At 39.2% G+C, this 19,235-nt stretch overlaps 1 protein-coding gene across 1 annotated transcript in view; it reads left to right on the forward strand.

The window, feature by feature from the left end:
• Cyp4aa1 (Probable cytochrome P450 4aa1) overlaps positions 1-19,235 on the forward strand; it is a 267,954-nt gene that overhangs the window by 85,122 nt on the left and 163,597 nt on the right. The window contains exon 2 of the mRNA XM_067140876.2: positions 5,515-5,680. Coding sequence (XP_066996977.2) covers positions 5,515-5,680 — 166 coding nt within the window. The remainder of the gene's footprint in view (positions 1-5,514; positions 5,681-19,235) is intronic.

The raw sequence follows: 19,235 nt of genomic DNA on the forward strand, positions 1-19,235 counted from the left end.
AGAAAGAGTAGACACTGTCTTATTTGCTCAACAGTCGAATTTACATGGGAAATGGAATTAAAATAGTGAACTTAAACAGAGGCAATAAGTTTCCATTCTACCTGGCCTTAGTAAAAAGAAAAGGTGAAAGTTATTGGCCGGAAATCAACAGATTTCAAGGCGAACCCTTGCATTCCTCTCAAATACACTTAAAAATTTACTTAAAACCCGATTTGGGCTGATGGGCCACAGTTACAGAGGCTAAGCCTATATTAAGGAGGTGACTAGATGGACAGACAGTTACAAGAAAAAGATAAATTTAAGGTTTATAAAATCATAGTCACCTCAAGACTAAGTTGAAGAGGAATGCAAGAGGGTTCTCACTCTTTATTCCCTCAGTACATTTCTTAGAGAAATCTGGCATAGCTAAGACTGGGGCTTTGCAGCACTTCAGCTGCGATAGCTCCCATTCGAACTTGACACCTACGAAGTAGGTTTAGGGGCGCCGCCCTATTAGCGAAGTTGGGAATACATTTCCTGAAGAAATTCACCATGCCAATGAACCTAGCAGTTCCTTTAACGTCCTTAGGAGGCTTGATGTCGCGAATAGCGTTCTGGAATGGTCTATTGAAACTCCATCGGGCGACACAATTTCCCTAAGAAAAACGTATAAGGCTTAGCAAAAGCTACCATAGATAATTTAACTGTCAACCCGCCCTTATGAAGGCGATTTAGAACTTGCTTAAGATGATCTAAGTGTTCTTCGAAGGTTTCAGAAAACACCACGACATTGTCAAGATAATGGTAAAGATATTCGAACTTGATAACGAAGAAGATCCTATCCAGCAGTCTAGTAAGAACACCCGCGCCAGTGGGAAGCACGAAAGGCACGCAGCTGTATTCGTACAAGTTCCAATCTGTAACGGAAGCCGTCAGATATTTGGAAAGGCACGCAGTTGTATTCGTACAAGTTCCAATCTGTAACGGAAGCCGTCAGATGTTTGGATTCTTCCGCCAGAGGAATCTTATTATACGCTCGGTTAAGATCTAGGATAGTGAAGAACCTAGCATTACGAAAACATGAAAAACACGAATTAAGATTGGAAAGGGACACTGATTGTAATACTACCTTACGGTTTAAAGCCCTTTAAACAATGACATACCTGAAACCACGTTGGGGTTTTGGTACGAAAAAAAAGGGCGATGGATACGCCGACTTTGAGGGTCGAATAATGCCATCCTTCGACATTTGGTCGATAACCTCCTTTAAGGGCCTTTATTTTAGGTGGAGATAGCTTATATGGAGGAAATCTTACCGGGACCGAATCAGTTACATCAATCTTGTATTCAATTAGGGCAGTAACACCAAGGGTTTCCGAAAATACATCGAGAAAATACTGACGCAACCTTCGAATACTCTCAGCCTGGTCCTCAGGTGGATATAACGACATCTCACTCTGGGTACGCGAAATAGATGAAGACGGAGCGGAATTACATTTTAAAAGAGGAATTTTTACTCTACTATTAAATTTGAACGTGCACGACTTGCTCTGAAGATCGAGCACGAGACCAGAATGCGACATAAAGTCTGTCCCCCAATATTACCGGTGAAGACAACTATTTAGCAATGGACAACTTAATTTTCCAGGTAAGTTGAGAAATGCTAACTTTACAAAAAATGAATCCTAAAATATCCAAGGGTGAAGAATTTGCCGAAACGCATTTGGTAGACGACAAACGATAATCCTAAAATTTACAGCAAGCTTTCAATTTAGAGTACGACTCATCAGAATTTATAGAGCTAATACTTCCAGAGTCTAATAGAGCAGTGACGGGTTCATTATTTATCTCGATTTTGAGAAATGGCACGAAACCTGGGGTCTCAGAAACAATTTTAAGGCATTCCTTTGGTGTTTCTTCCTCGAAGGGTTCGATGCGCGGCTTATCGTTGACTGAGCCTCGTGAAGCTGAACCTGTCGACTCAGCTGACGGTGCTAGTCACTTCCTATTGCCTAAGTTGGTGGAGGTTGCACTAGAAGTAGAACAGGAAGGTGTGCTGTTAGGTGAAGTACAATTTTTGGCCAGGTGGGAGAACGAACCGCACTTAAATCAACAGTGGAATGGGCCTGCTCCGTCCCTAGTTTCACTAGGTTTTACAAAAGGACACTTAATGCGTAGATGTTCTGCCGATCCGCACGCATAACAGTTGCGTGGAGTGAAAGTTAGGCGAGGGGGTGGCCGAGAACTGATAGATGACGGAGGGGGCTACCTAGCGACTCGTAAGGTGTCAGCGTACTTCACTCCCTCTGCTGACACTGCCATAGTCTCATGTTCAGAAAATGTCTGAGGTCTCGAAGCGAAACATACATACGACCGGTAGGATGGAGAAATCCCTTCGACAATGATCTGTACAATTTGATCTTCGGGGAAATGAAAGGCGAACGCCCTTGTGTAAAACGTTATGTCTTGAATAAAATCAGCTAAATTCTCGTCCAACCTTTGTACTCGGAAGTAGTACATCTGTATTAAGGATGACATTGCTCTAGCTGGAATGAAATTGTACAAGAGATGGGCACGGAAGTTTTCTATAGAACACCTGTCACCTATTGCCTTCAAAATTTTATCAGAGAGGACGCCTACAGAATGTGGGTAAATTATTTCGAGTATTTGTGAATGAGACAGAACAAACACCAAAGCACGGTCCTGGAATTCTACTAGAAAAACATCGTTAGTTGAATTTACCGAAAATTCTGAGATCCCCTTAAGCAACATGGCTAAGGTGTGGGGCAAGTTTCTGAAACCTGGTGAAATAATAGGGGGCAGCATTGGAGATTCAGGCGGTTCAACAGCTGCGTTACTGATACAGAAAGGTGGAAGTTGTTGTAGATGATCATATACTGGCTCCGATGGGGCAGGCGTTTGCTGTAGAACCACCGATTTCGTACTCTCAGCAAACATACTAGGATCCACATCCGTTATTAAGTTTACAGTTCGAATATAGTCGCTTTTCGCACTAGCGGCTCCTGACAAAAATTGACTAACCATATTTGAAATGTCGGAAAGGTGTTCCCTTAAATCACTGACTTCGTTAGCACGCTCATCCTTCAGTTTCAAAGAGAGTAGGTCCCTAGCCCTATTGTAAAAATGGAACAATCTAGCTTGAAAACGCTTGAGCTGATTTGGAGAAGGGTCACTTACTTCAAAGAAACTTACAACAGACGCTAGCTCAGTGGTATTGTCAGTGATGGTGGACAGAGCCTCATCAATATCCTTCTCCCCAAATACTGAATTACGCATGTGAAGCTCTAAAGATTCTTTAAGATTCGCAATATTCGTAGCAAACGTGCCACCAGGTTGGATCTTCCTAATTAAGAGTTCATAAATTAATTTCTCCTTGCGCAGAAACCCTGGTGCAGGACTTCTCGAAAACCAGATGTAGTGTGTGGTAAGCTGACAAAATTTGTAAAATTTCAAAAACGGAATAATATTTTAGACTTCGGTTTCAAATTCTTTGAGGTGTCGTCAACAGGGATTTATCCAGACCCATTCAACCACGCTCTGCTACCTCTTGTTACGGAGATATCATGGTGGACAGAGGTGAAAGAAGGTGCGGGCATGAATGAGTGGGTAGAGAAAGATTAAATAGCAATTTAAAACATTAAAATTTGGATTATATTTCTTTCGTGTTTTTCCTCTCTTATTTTCTTTTCAAACTTTCCACTTTGCTAAGCAAATAACAAATAGTCAGGTACAAGGTCTAGCTCGTGACATTGAGTAACAATATTAGAGAAATCCAGAATTATCAGATAACAACAATTTAACAACATGATCTTGAAGCTCCCCCGTAACAAATTTAACAAGAGCACTACTGCTCCCTTCAACCAACACTCAAGGGGACCGGGTTCCAGAATTTACAATACTAGAAAAAGAGCGAATTTGCTCCACACAATTACTCTCTAGGAGACTATTCTCCAAAATTTTCAAGTTCCTGGTCTATGACGGCAGCTACCTGCATTTAACAAACCAGAGTAGACACTTTCTTATTTGCTCAACAGTCGAATTCACATGGGAAACAGAATTAAAATAGTGAACTTTAACAGGGGCAATAAGTGTCCATTCTACCTGGACTTAGTAAAAATAAAGGGTTACATTTATTGGCCTGAAATCAACATATTAGGAAGCGAACACTTGCACTCCTCTGAAATACACATAAAATTTACTTAAAACCCTGTTTGGGCTGATGACCCACAGTTACAGAGGCTAAGCCTATACTAAGGAGGTAACTATATGGAGAGAAAGTTACAAGGAAAAGATAAATTTAAGGTTTATGAAATCATAGTCACCTCAAGACCAAGTTGAAGGGGAATACAAGAGTGTTCTCACTCTTTATTCCCTCAGTACATTAAGTCCTTTAGACTTGTTTGAGAATGTACATTGAGAAAATCAGAGTTACATTACGAACTAGCATTCAAAGACAATTACAGGGTTAAACGGAGTCTGCCATTACCTTGAGCTGATAGACCTCCCGGAGATCGACGAAGCAAGCCCTCCCCTGCCTCATGTACTAATACATTCTACTGCTGGACTGGAGCGATCAAAGACAACATGGCCCGAACGGTCTCAGCTTTTATAGCGGAGAGGAAGGTTCCAGATTTCTCTGGGCCGAAGCCCTGACACACCCCCAATTTCCATTGGACAATCAAATAAATATCAAAATTTTCTCATTGGTGAATTAAATAAATGCACAAAATTCCCTATTGGTTACAATATTGATGATGATGATGCTTGTTGTTTAAAGGGGCCTAACATCGAAGGTCATCGGCCCGGTTACAATATTGTGTTGGCGGGAGGAGATAGAAGTGTAGATAACTTTAGAACACCAAAAAAAACTATAAACAGTTCAGTTTAGGAAACCTTAACACACAAAATTACTTTGAAAATTAATTGTTCATCCTCGCCCCAGATGGCGCACCTACTGTAAGCTGATAAACGTCTGTCTGTCTGTCTGTCTGTCTGTCTGTCTGTCTGTCTGTCTGTCTGTCTGTCGATAAATGTTCAAACTTCCTCTGCCGGATTTGAACCCGCTATCTTGGGATCCGAAGGCCGACACTCTACCACTGATTATTATTATTATTATTATTATTATTATTATTATTATTATTATTATTATTATTATTATTAATAATAATATCGAATGGAGGAGGATAGGTTACCTAGGAGAATAATGGACTCTGTTATGGAGGGTAAGAGAAGTAGAGGTAGACCAAAATGACGATGGATAGACTCGGTTTCTAACGATTTAAAGATAAGAGGTATAGAACTATATGAGGCCACAACACTAGTTGCAAATCGGGGATTGTGGCGACATTTAGTAAATTCACAGAGGCCTGCAGACTGAACGCTGAAAGGCATAACAGTCTATTATGATAATGTATGCATGTTTTTATTATTATTATTATTATTATTATTATTATTATTATTATTATTAGTATTAGTATTATTATTATTATTACCTTGTGACTTTCTATGTTGCAGGCAGAGGGTAACTGGGACGCCTGGAGCTGTATAATGCTACTTGTGGTGGCGGCTTTGCTGTGGCTCATGTTAAATTGGATGAAAGCAGTTCGGCTTGCCCTTAAATTACCGGGGCCTCCTGCAATACCTCTCATTGGCAATGCCCTGCTCATTACAGATCACACCAGTAAGTACATTACAGTAAAGAGATAATTAGAAGAGTGTTCCAGTAACATGTATACTTATTTTTCACCCCGAAAAGCGTTCAAGTAGTTATGGGGACGTATATCCAATGGTATTATTATTATTATTATTATTATTATTATTATTATTATTATTATTATTATTATTATTATTATTATTATCATCAGGTCTTCGGCTGAATGGTCAATGAAGTGGCCTTCGCTTGAGAGGGACCTAGGTTCGATTCCCGGCCGGATCGGGGAACTTAATCTTCAATGGTTAACTTCTGGGCTCGGAAACTGGGTGTTTATGCTGTCCCCAATATTCCTGAAATTCACACACCACATACAACATTGCACTCCACCACAACAACAAACAGTTTCCAATACATGGCAGGTGCCACGCATTCTTGTCGGAGGGTTTGCTTTGCAAGGACTGCACCAGGTTAAAATAACCACACGTATTATTATTATTATTATTATTATTATTATTATTATTATTATTATTATTATTATTATTATTATTATTATTATTATACAGTAGAATCCCGTTTATCTGTATTCCGTTAATCCGGATAAGCATTTATTCGAACTGATTATGTACATAGTATTTTTACATTAAGCTCACCCTGAGAAATAATCATTTGAAATCTAAGATGAGTGATCTCTCAAATTCAAGAGGATTTCATTGAGAGACGAACGTTCTTTAATTCTAAGGCGGTTATTCTACAGTACTCCGAAAAATATTGAAAATACAGTATATTCAGTTAGACCTACAATTAAAATGAATCATTTTAGAATTAAAGATTTCTATGTTATTGTTGAAATCCTCTTGATGTAAAACAACCCTTTTGAGAGTGCCACGTTTTATGCTTAACTATGAAATCTAGGTGCTGGAAACTGAACGAAAAGTTTTTAAATATATTTTCTCTTGGGATAAATCCTTTTGGCGCAATACGTTTTTATCTGTGCTGATGTTCCACTGGTGTAGGCAAGGGCTCTTATTAACCAATATTTTATTAATTGAAATGATGAACAGTACAGTACTCTACTTCAAGTGAAATTATTACTATATATTCACTATTTATTGTTAAGTTTAGATATTTCTTTTGCCTTTTATTGCTTATAGTGTTACAAAAACATAAAATATGTATAAGCAATGTCATTTATGTCGTTAAAATATGTCATGAATTATCCGGATTTTTAGTCAACCGGATAGTTTCTCCTGTACTTTTAACTGTAATGTCGGACTTAGATATGAGAAAGAAATAATAATGAATGCGAGGGTGTTATATGACAGTGTTTTACGTGTATCTTCACTTATTATGCACTGGCTTGTTCCGACACAAGGTAGTAAAACTACAGAAAGGAAAATAGTGGAGCTACATTTGTAGTGTGAACAGCCTATGTGGATTCTCAAATGTCACTGGGCATTGCAGGAAGTCGGTGAAGTGCGAATACTATGGAAGAGAACATTTTGGGACACTTCCTCCAACATAAGTAACAGTTAAAAGTCTATACAGTACAGTATGTTGTGGCTGAAGGAACTAATATTGTGAACAAGGGATGGTTCTGTCTTCCGAAGGAAACAAAGCTGTTCATTGATATGTATGAAAGTCGAGAAATTTCATGGAATGTGAAATGTACCGATTACCGTGACAAAGTGGAGAAACATAAAACTTCAGAGGAAATAGGAGTGAAGTTTTCGTGTTCCGGAGCTGGAGTTCAAAGGAAACTTCACAACTTAAGGAATCAGATAAGACTGTTTAATAACGTTGCATTAAGAGTAAATTGTTACTTTATGTTTTATTATAATCACATAAATTTGCATGGAAATAAATATGTTATAATGATTTTAGCCTGGTTATTATTATAATAACAAGTATATAATATACACAAACATACAATATTTAAATTACCTACTCAATAATGTGGTATTCTCTTTGAAAAAATGAATAACAGAAAAGGCGCTAGCGGGACAGATGACAATTACCAAAGTAGTTGGCCTTATTCAGTGCTCTTAAGTTCGTCATCACGGGACTTATTCCCTGTTCAACACAATCTAATTTGGTAAGTTCATATTCTCAGTTCCCTCTTCAACACAATTTATTATTCTCTGTTGTGGGTTGCGATGTGTCTATACTGCCAGTCCACTTTGCCCTCAGTAGTCATAAAATATTTTTTGAATTCATCTCTCACATCCTTTTGTGAAGTTGTATAGTTATTTCGTTTGCCTCGTTCCAGGGGAAAAGTGTATTTCCAGGGTTATCTTCATTACGCCAAAGTCCAGATATGACATCCCGAATTACCGCATCTTCTGAATCCATCATTCCATTCACTAAATAGGCAGACTCATTTGCGTTCAGTAGGTAATTATGAAGGACATATATTGACGACACAACGTCTTTAACTGTATTCGGATCCAAGAACATAGGTTTTCTGAGTATTCGAAATCTGTTTGCTAAAATCCCGAAACTGTTTTCCACAGTTCTACGAGCCCTTGACAGGCGATAATTAAAAATTCAGTTAGGTGTTGGTTGATCTCGAAATGGATGAGGTTTCAAAATATATGTTTTCATTGCAAATGCATCACCACCAACAAGACATTATGGCACTGGCATATTTATTCCTGGAAGTGGTTCAGGACGGGGTAAAGGTAGTGTGCCTTTTGTTCCAATTTATCGAAAAAGCTGCTGTTAGAAAGTACACTTCCACCAGATATTCGACCATTACAAACGATGTCTACGTACAGTAAATAAATTTGTAATTAGCAGGTGCGATTGCCAACAAAACAATACTGTGCGTTCCTTTGTAGTTGTAAAACAGACTCCCACTTTTATTAGGAGCTTGTATATCTACATGCTTCCCATCCAAGGCACCCAGGTAATGAGGGAAATTCCATCGTCTTTAAAAATCTTCTGCTATTTTAAGCCATTTGTCCGTGTTTTGTGGAAACTGTAATGATAGAATACTAATCTGCTTAGTCAATGAATAACTAGGAAGATGTATTAAATTAATTACTGCTATAATATTATGAAGTAAATAATAATAATAATAATAATAATAATAATAATAATAATAATAATAATAATAATAATAATAATAATAATAATAACTGATACTATTGTTTCCCTCTTAGATCTGTTTTTAATCTGGTATTTTGGCATTTAATTTTGCACGGAGAGTTCTTCAAATTCTGATATAGACATAGCAAGGGAAGGAGATATTTTTGAAACTTTGGAAAAGCCTTGCGAAAACGAGGAGATTACTCTAAATGTCGTAAAAAGGAAAACAACTTCGAAGTCGTCTAAAAGGAAACGTGAGGAAGAAGATGGCATTGCAATAAAAACTGCATTATACGTACCGGTACTGGCGAAAGGAACACCAGAGGAATACGAAAAATTTTGGGGAATATGTTGCTTTAGAACTACGCACTCTTCGAAATGAGTATGTTAAAAGGAAGTTGAAGAATTAAATAAGAAAAGCCATAGTTCGTACGGCAGATGAGGACGAAGAAGCAAAATGTTCATTCTCTTCAGTGAGTGCCAGCAATAGCACTTCACCAGGATACAATTATTTTCTCTCACTCCTCCTGCATGACCACAGACTTCTGAGTCGAATTCAGCCAGAGATTTTATTAATACTTTCAATTTGGCAGATCTGTAATGAAGAATTATGTACACTATATTTCTTTCCTTCTTAGAAGAAGTGAAAACTCACGTACAGTATGCCTAAAATTGTACTTTTCGGTTGCTTTCTTTACCTTAAATTATCAGTTTGCTTTACTAGAACGCATGTAATTACTTTCACGAATAAATAACATTAAATAAAGAATAAGTGATTTCTTTTCCTGCAAATATGTTCCTTTGAGGGCATTGTAGATGGGAGCAACTTCTTTTACTATTCTTCCTATCGTAGGAAGACTGCTAAACGAATCACTGAAAAGGAATTGTATTGTATACAGTAAACAATTAGCGCGAATAGAATACACCTTACTATAACTACAAATCATTCAAATAAACTTACATGTGGCAAATATCTTAGATTAACCATCACTCGATCACGCACTGATATAGCTTTCCTCACTTTAGTGTCCTTCATGATGATTAACGGTTCCACAGATTATATTATAAACTCATCTTCAGAGCTCATCCACCTACAAAAATTTCGAAACTGCTGGGCGTTTTCAATTTGTATTTCCCGAATTAGCATATGACCGGCACCAAGAGCACTTCTTTTTTCAGATTTTTTTTTACAGAGAATAATTACAACTGCTGCGACTTGTCTGTAGTAGTGTGATGACATTTCGACCACTCTCCACTCTCTACAGGTGGAAAAAGTGGACAGGGTGTGACGAGAACTCGTGAAAGCTATCTTGGCGAGGGACTCGCCAAGTACTCTAGATAGTTATTCTCTCATATGTACAACAACCTGAGAGCGGATATCGAGAGATACTCTCCCAGTTAATCTCAAATGCCATGTTCACTCAAATATACGCACCACACTGATCGTACAAGCCGTACGTTCACACCAATTACCACAGGGAGACTGGTTGCGTAAGGAATACCTGGTACGTCAGTCACTTTCGTAATGTCAAAGCCAACCTGAGAGCGGATATCGAGAGTTACTCTCCTAGTTAATCTCAAATGGAAACCCACCGTAAGTCTGCCATGTTCACTCAAATAACAGATAGATGGTAAATAACATACATCTTCGCACCGACACAGATAGATCTTTTCTTTTTTTGCTATTGGCTTTTTTTTTTGCTAGGGGCTTTACGTCGCACCGACACAGATAGGTCTTATGGCGAAGATGGGATAGGAACGGCCTAGGAGTTGGAATGAAGCGGCCGTGGCGTTAATTAAGGCACAGCCCCAACATTTGCCTGGTGTGAAAATGGGAAACCACGGAAAACCATTTTCAGGGCTGCCGATAGTGGGATTCGAACCTACTATCTCCCGGATGCAAGCTCACAGCCGCGCGCCTCTACGCGCACGACCAACTCGCCCGGTATTTGTTTTTTTTTTTTTTGCTATTGGCTTTACGTCGCACCGACACAGATAGGTCTTATGGCGACGATGGGATATGAAAGGCCTAAGAGTTGGAAGGAAGCGGCCGTGGCCTTAATTAAAGTTCAGCCCCAGCATTTTCCTGGTATGAAAATGGGAAACCACGGAAAACCATCTTCAGGGCTGCCGAGATGGTACCTAACTTAAGGCCACGGCCGCTTCCTTCCCTCTTCCTTGTCTATTCCTTCCAATCTTCCCATCCCCCAACAAGGCCCATGTTCAGCATAGCAGGTGAGGCCGTCTGGGAGAGGTACTGGTCCTCCTCCCCGGTAGTAAACCCGACCCAAAGTCTCCCCCTCCAGGACACTAGGCCATTTCTATCCCATCGTCACCAAAACATCTATCTGTGTCGGTGCGACGTAAAGCAACTTGTAAAAAAGAAGATACAGAATGCTTCCTCTGTCCCAAAATAATAGTCTCATTCCTCCAACGCGTGTATCTGCTCTAGAAACAAAGGGAAGGGAAATCATATGCACAGGCCTTAATCCGAGGAGGGTTACTGAACGTATTACGTGCACAGTGAACTGTGGGTAATGTCTACGTCCTTACTAGGCTCATTTAGCCGTTGTGGTGTTCAATACGTAAGATGCTTTAGGTTAGTTCAGTGGTTATATAAGCGATCCCACTATGTATTGGCATTCAGTTGTCTACGGTTTACTGTACTGTTTGTTGTGATTTTTGTGGCTGCATGAGTGTAGTGTTTACACAATGGCATAAACAGCGAAAAATATAGGAGATGATAAACGGTGGGCTATTTTATACTCACTTCATGCTAGCAACAATAGTGTCTTAAATAGAGGTCTGATAAAGGAATGCGCTTGGAAATTTGCTGTTAGTAGAAGATCCATTGAGCGCATCTGGAACCAAGGCGAAAATTCCTTAACGAGTGACACCATAGTTGCTGATGACCCTTCTAAAATTAATGGAAGAGTCGGCAAGAAGAAAGTGCATAAACCAAATTAGACTGTAGAAAATTCCACTCCACAGAAGGAGAACTATCAGATCCCTGACTGGAGGTTTGAACATGGCAAAATCAACTGTACGTCAGAGAATTAAAGAAGGAGAAGTAAGAGGACATTCCTCAACTCTGAAACTCACACTGACCATTGCAAGTGAGCAGAAAAAACGTCCACAGTTTCGTTTATCAGCGTTGGGTACAAAAGTTCCACATATAGGGTAAGGTGTTTGATAGGATTCATGTTGATGGAAAGTGGTTTTACATGACGGAGGTGACAGGGATTTGATACCTTGGGACAGAAGAGCTTAATCCACACCGACATTGACAGGAAAAGGAAACGTTCGTTACGAAAGCGATATTTCTAGCTGCAGTGGCATGTCCTTGGTACGACAAGGAAGGTAGCCAGTGCTTTGATTATCAAAATTATCATTTTTCCATTCACTTACCAGAAGCCAGCCAAACGAAGCATCAAAAGCAGGCCTAAGTGTACAATTATTACGAAACATGTGCAATCTATCGCCCAACACGAATACAGACAAATGCTGATTAGGAACGCGCAGCCTGCTATCAACTCCAAATGGCCCTCATGGCCATCATCAAAGCCCATATATATTCAGCAGGATAATGCCAAACCCGATATTGATCCTTCAGATCCTGACATTTTTGCTGCTGCTGGTATGACCGGCCTCATCATTACCTACAGTGTGAGCCTCCAAATAGCCCAAATGTTCTTGATCTCGGCTTCTTTCATCCTAATCAATGTCTCCACTAACAGGGAATTCCACCACAATTGAGGACGTTGTGCGTCTTGAAGGCCTTTCAGTACCTGGCTGCGGAGATGCTGAACAATGTGTGCCTGTCTTTACAAAAATTGGTGATTTAATGTATGAAAGTTGGCGGGAGCAACAGCTACAAATTAGGGGAAACAGAAGTGTCAGCGTCAGGGCAGTCTACCTCTAGTTCTTCTCTGTGATTCTGGCATTGTTATCTCCACCCGTGCTGCTGTAGTTGGTGGAAAATACTTAAGGATCAGAGAATACTACCAATAATATGTTATCATTGTATAATTATCAATGCTGTAAGAAATTATTTATTGCATTAATTCACAGTCAATAAACATTTGGCTAAGCAAATACTACTTTTATTTTGAGCCAGGGAAAGTACAGTATATAAGTCAGCGAGTAATCATCAGGGCTGAGGTTTCTATGTACATACATATGAGGAGCGTCTGTTCAAAAGATGCTATGTCCACTTCCAAAAAATAAATCAGTATTTCGTCCATATGCATTAGAGTAGTCGAATATTATCGATTGCCGTGAGTAATCCCGACCAAAAAGATATATTTCCTTAAAAGTTGTACCAAACCCAACCATGGGTACGTTCCATGTACGTTCTCTGTGCATTTCCCACAGCTTTCTTAAAGGTGGAAGTAGCATCTTTTGAACAGACACACCTCATATCTGTTTATTCATCGGCTACGGTTAAAATTTTCCAATATGTTTACGAACTGTCATATTTGCAGTGATTGAAAATCTATTTTATTTTCCATATTTGTCCATATTTCCAACTTTAGGCCTAGTATGTTTTTACATATTTGAGAAAAACGCACATATATTTACATTATTTAACGTTTTATTTTAAATATCTTCAATATTTTGTGGTTTCAAAGTTATTCATCACAGATAATAATTTAAAATGTATTTTACTAGCATCATTGATTAAAATCTGGATTCCGGTATAATATTTATACCGAGAGAAAATTCCGCTCTGTGCACTTTTTTTCTTTCTTGCTATCTTTCACCTGTCACTCAACCCGCTGTGATCCATATCAAAAACGTTGAATTCTTGTTCTGTGACTTTAATTCTTACTTTTGTGGCTTTTATGTTTTAAGTGATAAAGCTTTTAACTGTAGTAGTTTATAAGTATTAAAATTTGATACAATATTATTCTATACGTTATTCTTCACCTACTTTACACCGAATGGCCGAAAGTCGCGGGTAGGGGTGTCCCATTAGAAAATGTGCCATGTATGACCCTCTAACGCCTTCTCTCTCCATTCATGATTTGAACATATTCTACATCTTATATATTTATCTCATACATCACCAATATCATTGTTATCATTTTGCCAATCGTTTTGACAATAATTACAAATATATTTAACGGCTGTCTCACCACTGGTTATTTTTCAGCTAAATGGAAAGATGTCCTTATCTTCCATTTCCCAGAAAGTCTACTGCAATAGCTAAATGGACATGAACATGTGTATATCACGGTATCTAGTTGGCAATAATAACCTTTTAAATATGTATATTTAACTTTCACATAGAATATGTAGCAACACGTTTCTTTCAAAAAATTCATCTTGTATACATGTACATATATATACAGTATATTGTAATTATAGTCAGATCGCGTGAATTTTTCCTTACTCATCAAACTAACTGGTTCCCTGTTTACTTCATTCAAATCTTACAACAGCTTCTAGGTAAAAAATGTATAATTTTACTATTAGCATACACTACTTTGAGGCGTTATTTCACCACATAAGTGCCAGAAATTTTAAGAAGCGAAGGAAGGCTGGAATGTGGTTGAAGTTGTACATGCAGCTCACCTCCATTTGAGGTGTGCCTAAAGAGCTGCACCACCTCAGGATGAGGACACGAGTATACTTTACTTTTATCGCTTAAGTACGGCTTTTTCTTTTTTTTCGAAATAAAGCAGATATGTATATCTTATATTTTAACACCCACAACATATTACAAATGTAACCAAATCAGTTGAATACCATCAATTGTTAGCTAAGAAAACAGCCACAGGATCCCCAACATTCAATTTCATTTACAGAGTACGAAGTAAGGAATGAGTTAATCTCGATTAAGTCTCCAGCTGTGGGATTCCTATCTCCTACATACCAATATCATTATTATCATTTTGCCAATCAATCCAGACTACAATTGGCAATCCAACAGCAAATCAATTCACCTGCTCGATGTCCTTCCTCATGGTATTCTGCCGACAACTTTTCCTTCCATGATACACTTTCCAGATTTTCGCTATCCCGTCTTAGAATATGCCCGAAGAATTGGACTATTCTCCTTATGACGCGAGAAGAGAGACGTTCGGATATATTCAGTTCTTGAATAATAGACGCATTGGTTCTTCTTTCCGTCCAAGGTACACGGAGCATCCTTTTCCAATACCACATCTGAAAGGCGTCTATATGGTACTTATCTCTTGCCTTGAGGGTCCAGGTCTCGGAACCATAAAGAAGACAGCGAACAGAAATGAATCAATTACTATAATGTTTATACTGTTTGTTATTGCTCTGCTCTGCCATATTTTTGTGAGTTTGCTCATGGCAACGCGCCCTAAGGTGATACGTCTCCTAATCTCTTTGTCATAATTTCCGGTATCACAGATGGTCGACCCAAGATATGTAAAGTCATTAACCACCTCCAGTTCCCTTAATCGACCTGTCAGCTGGATCTGTGCCGCTCTGTGAATTACCATTAGTTTGGACTTGCTCAGGTTGATCTGTAGCTCATATTCGAAACTTGCATCTTTTACCCTTGCTGGTAATTCTGCAAAATAGTACTTTGATCTCTTACTGTACGATCAGGACACTTTTCACTGAATAGCTACGCAGGAGGCCAGTGTAACGATATCATCGCTATGGAGGACGTCGGCGTTTCCTCCAAGTAGCTGACCTTTGTTTATTTGCTAGAATACTGTAGTAATTTGGATATCATTAATATTAACTAGATGTGCGTGGAGTTTCCTCGTGAAGAAAATGCCTTAGATTTTGAAACGAGCTTTCTAGATTTAGCCTCCGTGGCTCAGGCGGCAGTCTCTCACCGCTGGGTTCCATGGTTCCTTGGTTCAAGTCCCGGTCACTCCATGTGAGATTTGTGCTGTACAAAGCGGAGGTGGGACAGGCTTTTCTCCGGGTACCCTGGTTTACCATGTCATTTTTCGTTCCAGCAAAACTCTCCGATTTCATTTCATCTGTCAGTCAATAATCATTGTCCCAGAGGAATGCGACAGGCTTCAGCAGCTAGATGGGGGCTGCATTCATTCCACTCCTGACCCGGACGAATGACTGGAAACAGGTTGAGGATTTTCATTTTCTTTTTAGATTTTCCTTCCTTTACGCATTGAATATTCAAATTATAAAATAATTACATATATTCTCATCATAACATCTGTGAACGATATGAACTTCCTTCCATCATGCATTCGCGGCAAGCAAGGTGACCCATTTTATCTCTTGCCGCGTAATTGTTAAATATACCACCAGTCTCTCCTAGGATAACCCCTACTTCATCATTACTCCTAGACGAAGCCTATTAGGTTGCAAAAGCAATCTATCCTCACACATTTGCATCAAAATAATTACCGGTACCAACAAGAGTCGACTAATGAACAGAATTTGATCCAACATATTTATTTCTAGTGAAGCGAACCAGAGCCATGTTCGTACGGGCCGTGGAGTCTCCTGGAGGAGTAGGATATAAAGGTTTCTACAGTTCATAACCTCGACACTTAACAGAACAAACCCAGAATTAAGACAGTACTCAAATCTGGTGCAAGCTGAGTGAAGCCTCAGTCTATGTGCCTCTCACGAAGTGGCCCGTCTTGTTTCTAAATTTCTTGACGTTCTGATTTGGAATGTAACTCATTTCCTCCTGATGAATAAAACACACTTTTACCGATTCGGCCAGGCAGACCCTTTTTCACTCCTAACTTGATATTTATTTCTTCATTGCCCATCCGCAGTTGTATATCAATTATGATCTTACTGGTCATGGTGCATATTGACCGACAGACTAGAAAATCCGCTAACTGAGAGTTGCTTCAATATTATTCACTTCAATTACGATATCGATACGCATTTTAACATTCTTCCTTTCTTAACCTGTTTATCCGGCAGGGTTGGTTTTTCCCTCGGACTCAGCGAGGGATCCCTCCTCTTACGCCTCGAGGGTAGTGTTCAGGAGCGTGAGACATTGGGTCAGGGGATACAACTGGGGAGAATGACCAGTACCTCGCCCAGATGGCTCCCCCTGCTATGCTGAACAGGGGCCTTGGTGGGGGATGGGAAGATTGGAAGGGATAGACGAGGAAGAGGGAAGGGAGCGGCCGTGGCTTTAAGTTAGGTACCATCCCGGTATTTGCCTGGAGGAGAAGTGGGAAACCACGCAAAACCACTTCCAGGATGGCTGAAGTGGGAATCGAACCCACCTCTACTGAGTTGACCTCCCGAGGCTGAGTGGACCCTGTTCCAACCCTCGTACCACTTTCCAAATTTCGTGGCAGAGCCGGGAATCGAACCCGGGCCTCCCGGGGTGGCAGCTAATCACACTAATCACTACACCACAGATGCTGACCGCATTTTAACATACCTAGTAATATCCCGTAATTAGACTAGTTATCGTCGGCCGATATGATCATATCTGGCAGTGCCAGGCTGAATGGCTCAGGCGGCTGAGCGCTGGCTTTCTGAACCCAACTTGGCAGCATCGATCCTGGCTCAGTCCGTTGGTATTTGGAGGTGCTCAAATACGTCAGCCTCGTGTCGGTAGATTTACTGGCACGAAAATGAACTCTTGCGGGACAAGCTTCCGGAACGTTGGCGTCTCCTTAAACCGTCAAAAAGTAGTCAGTGCGATGTAAAAAAAATATTAATACTATTATTATTATTATTATTATTATTATTATTATTATTATTATTATTATTATTATTATTATTATTATTATTATTATTATTATTATTATTATTATTATTATTATTATTATTATATGAGAATTTCATTCCTGAAATTTTGGCCGTAATATTTATTACATACTGCACTAAACCGTATCTGTTCGCTGTTCCCATTTGGGGACATTGAAATTACCCTCTTCAATTTTACTATATTCCTTTGCTTCGTGCAAAAAATATGATTGATCTATGATATTGATATTCATGAAGTTATCAATTAATTAACTTTCATTCTACTTTTTAATTGTAGGATTTACGAAAAATCTATTGTTTTTCCTCGTTTTTAATCCGTTTACGCTCCAGGGTTGTTTATCCCACAGACTCAGCGAGGGATGCAACTCTACCGCCTTAAAGGCAGTGTCCTCGAGCATGAAATATGTTTTCGGAATACAACTTGGAAAGAGGACCAATACCTCGCCCAGTCGCCCTAACCTGCTATGCTGAAAAAGGGGCCTTGCAGGGGGATGGGAGGATTGGAAGGGATAGACAAGGAAGAGGGAAGGAAGGGGCGGCGGCCTTAAGTTAGGTACCACCCCAGCATTTATTTATTTATTTATTTATTTATTTATTTATTTATTTATTTATTTATTTATTTATTTATTTATTTATTTATAGAGTGGCGACGTTAGGGCTCTCGGCCTTCTCTTATTCTTAACCACACGAAACATCCTTACCGAACGGGATTTTATTAATAATGTACCAGTAAATTAACTGATAATTTAAAAAAGCATGGATGAAAGTTCTCAAGGCGATTCCTAGGCAAAAACAGCTAGGGTTTGGTACAGGAGGATGGGTTCTATCTACAACGAGTGGAAGATTTATTTTGAAAGTTTAATTTATTCAAAATTATTGGCAAGTTGAAATTCATATTACCTTGGTGCAGTGACCGCCATCTCCCGAATCACCTTCTAGAATGGTTCTCCTGGAAAACTCGTACTCCAGGATCCTCTCGTCACCATGTAATTGGACTTGTACTCGCAAGTCCGCTCACCAGCATGGAATCAAACCCGTACCTCGAACCTGAAGGTCTCGAAATTCTTGAAGGTCTGCGGCGATCTTGATGCGGGGTAATCACTCGTGATTTAACTTTATACGAGTGTCCACAGTCGTACAGTCCCCCAACACGTTTAGAACCACTTGACACCAAAAACTGACTTCATTATTGATTTACGCGCACAACAGGTAGTTTTAAATGTGCCAGGAACTTCGCTTGACACTTGCAGACAGAAATGATTGAATGTCACTTCAAAAGTTGAAAATGCGGAGAGCATTGATTTAAGAAACGAAATGATGGAACGCAGTTCATGGTTATTTATCACTGGAAATAATGAAACGAAATACCGTTCACTTCTAGTGCACTGTCTGTGGTTACTTGCCACAACGAATAATAATATTGTCGCACTTGACACAAAAATGGCTATTTAAGATTTTATCCGTAAGACACTGCAAATAATTATGAAATAAATAATAACTTATCAGTCACCCTTAGCACAGTGAGTCTCGTAAAATAATAAGGTCACTGAAGAATAGTCAGAAGTAATTATGGACAAGTGTGTGCAGAAATCAGTTCGAATCCAGTTAAGACTAATACTATAACGGATTATCAGTTTATGTCGCTCACTTCTAACAGTGCCGTTGGCACAGTTTATCATACTCGAAAATTTATCACCAGTTTAGGATCATTTAAGTGTTGAATTGCAAGAAATAGGCCAACACTTGTGTTATCACGACGGAATATTTCAAACACCTGTAAAATATCACAGTCACT

This window comes from Anabrus simplex, chromosome 2 (assembly GCF_040414725.1).
Source record: "Anabrus simplex isolate iqAnaSimp1 chromosome 2, ASM4041472v1, whole genome shotgun sequence".
Classification (NCBI taxonomy): domain Eukaryota; kingdom Metazoa; phylum Arthropoda; class Insecta; order Orthoptera; family Tettigoniidae; genus Anabrus; species Anabrus simplex.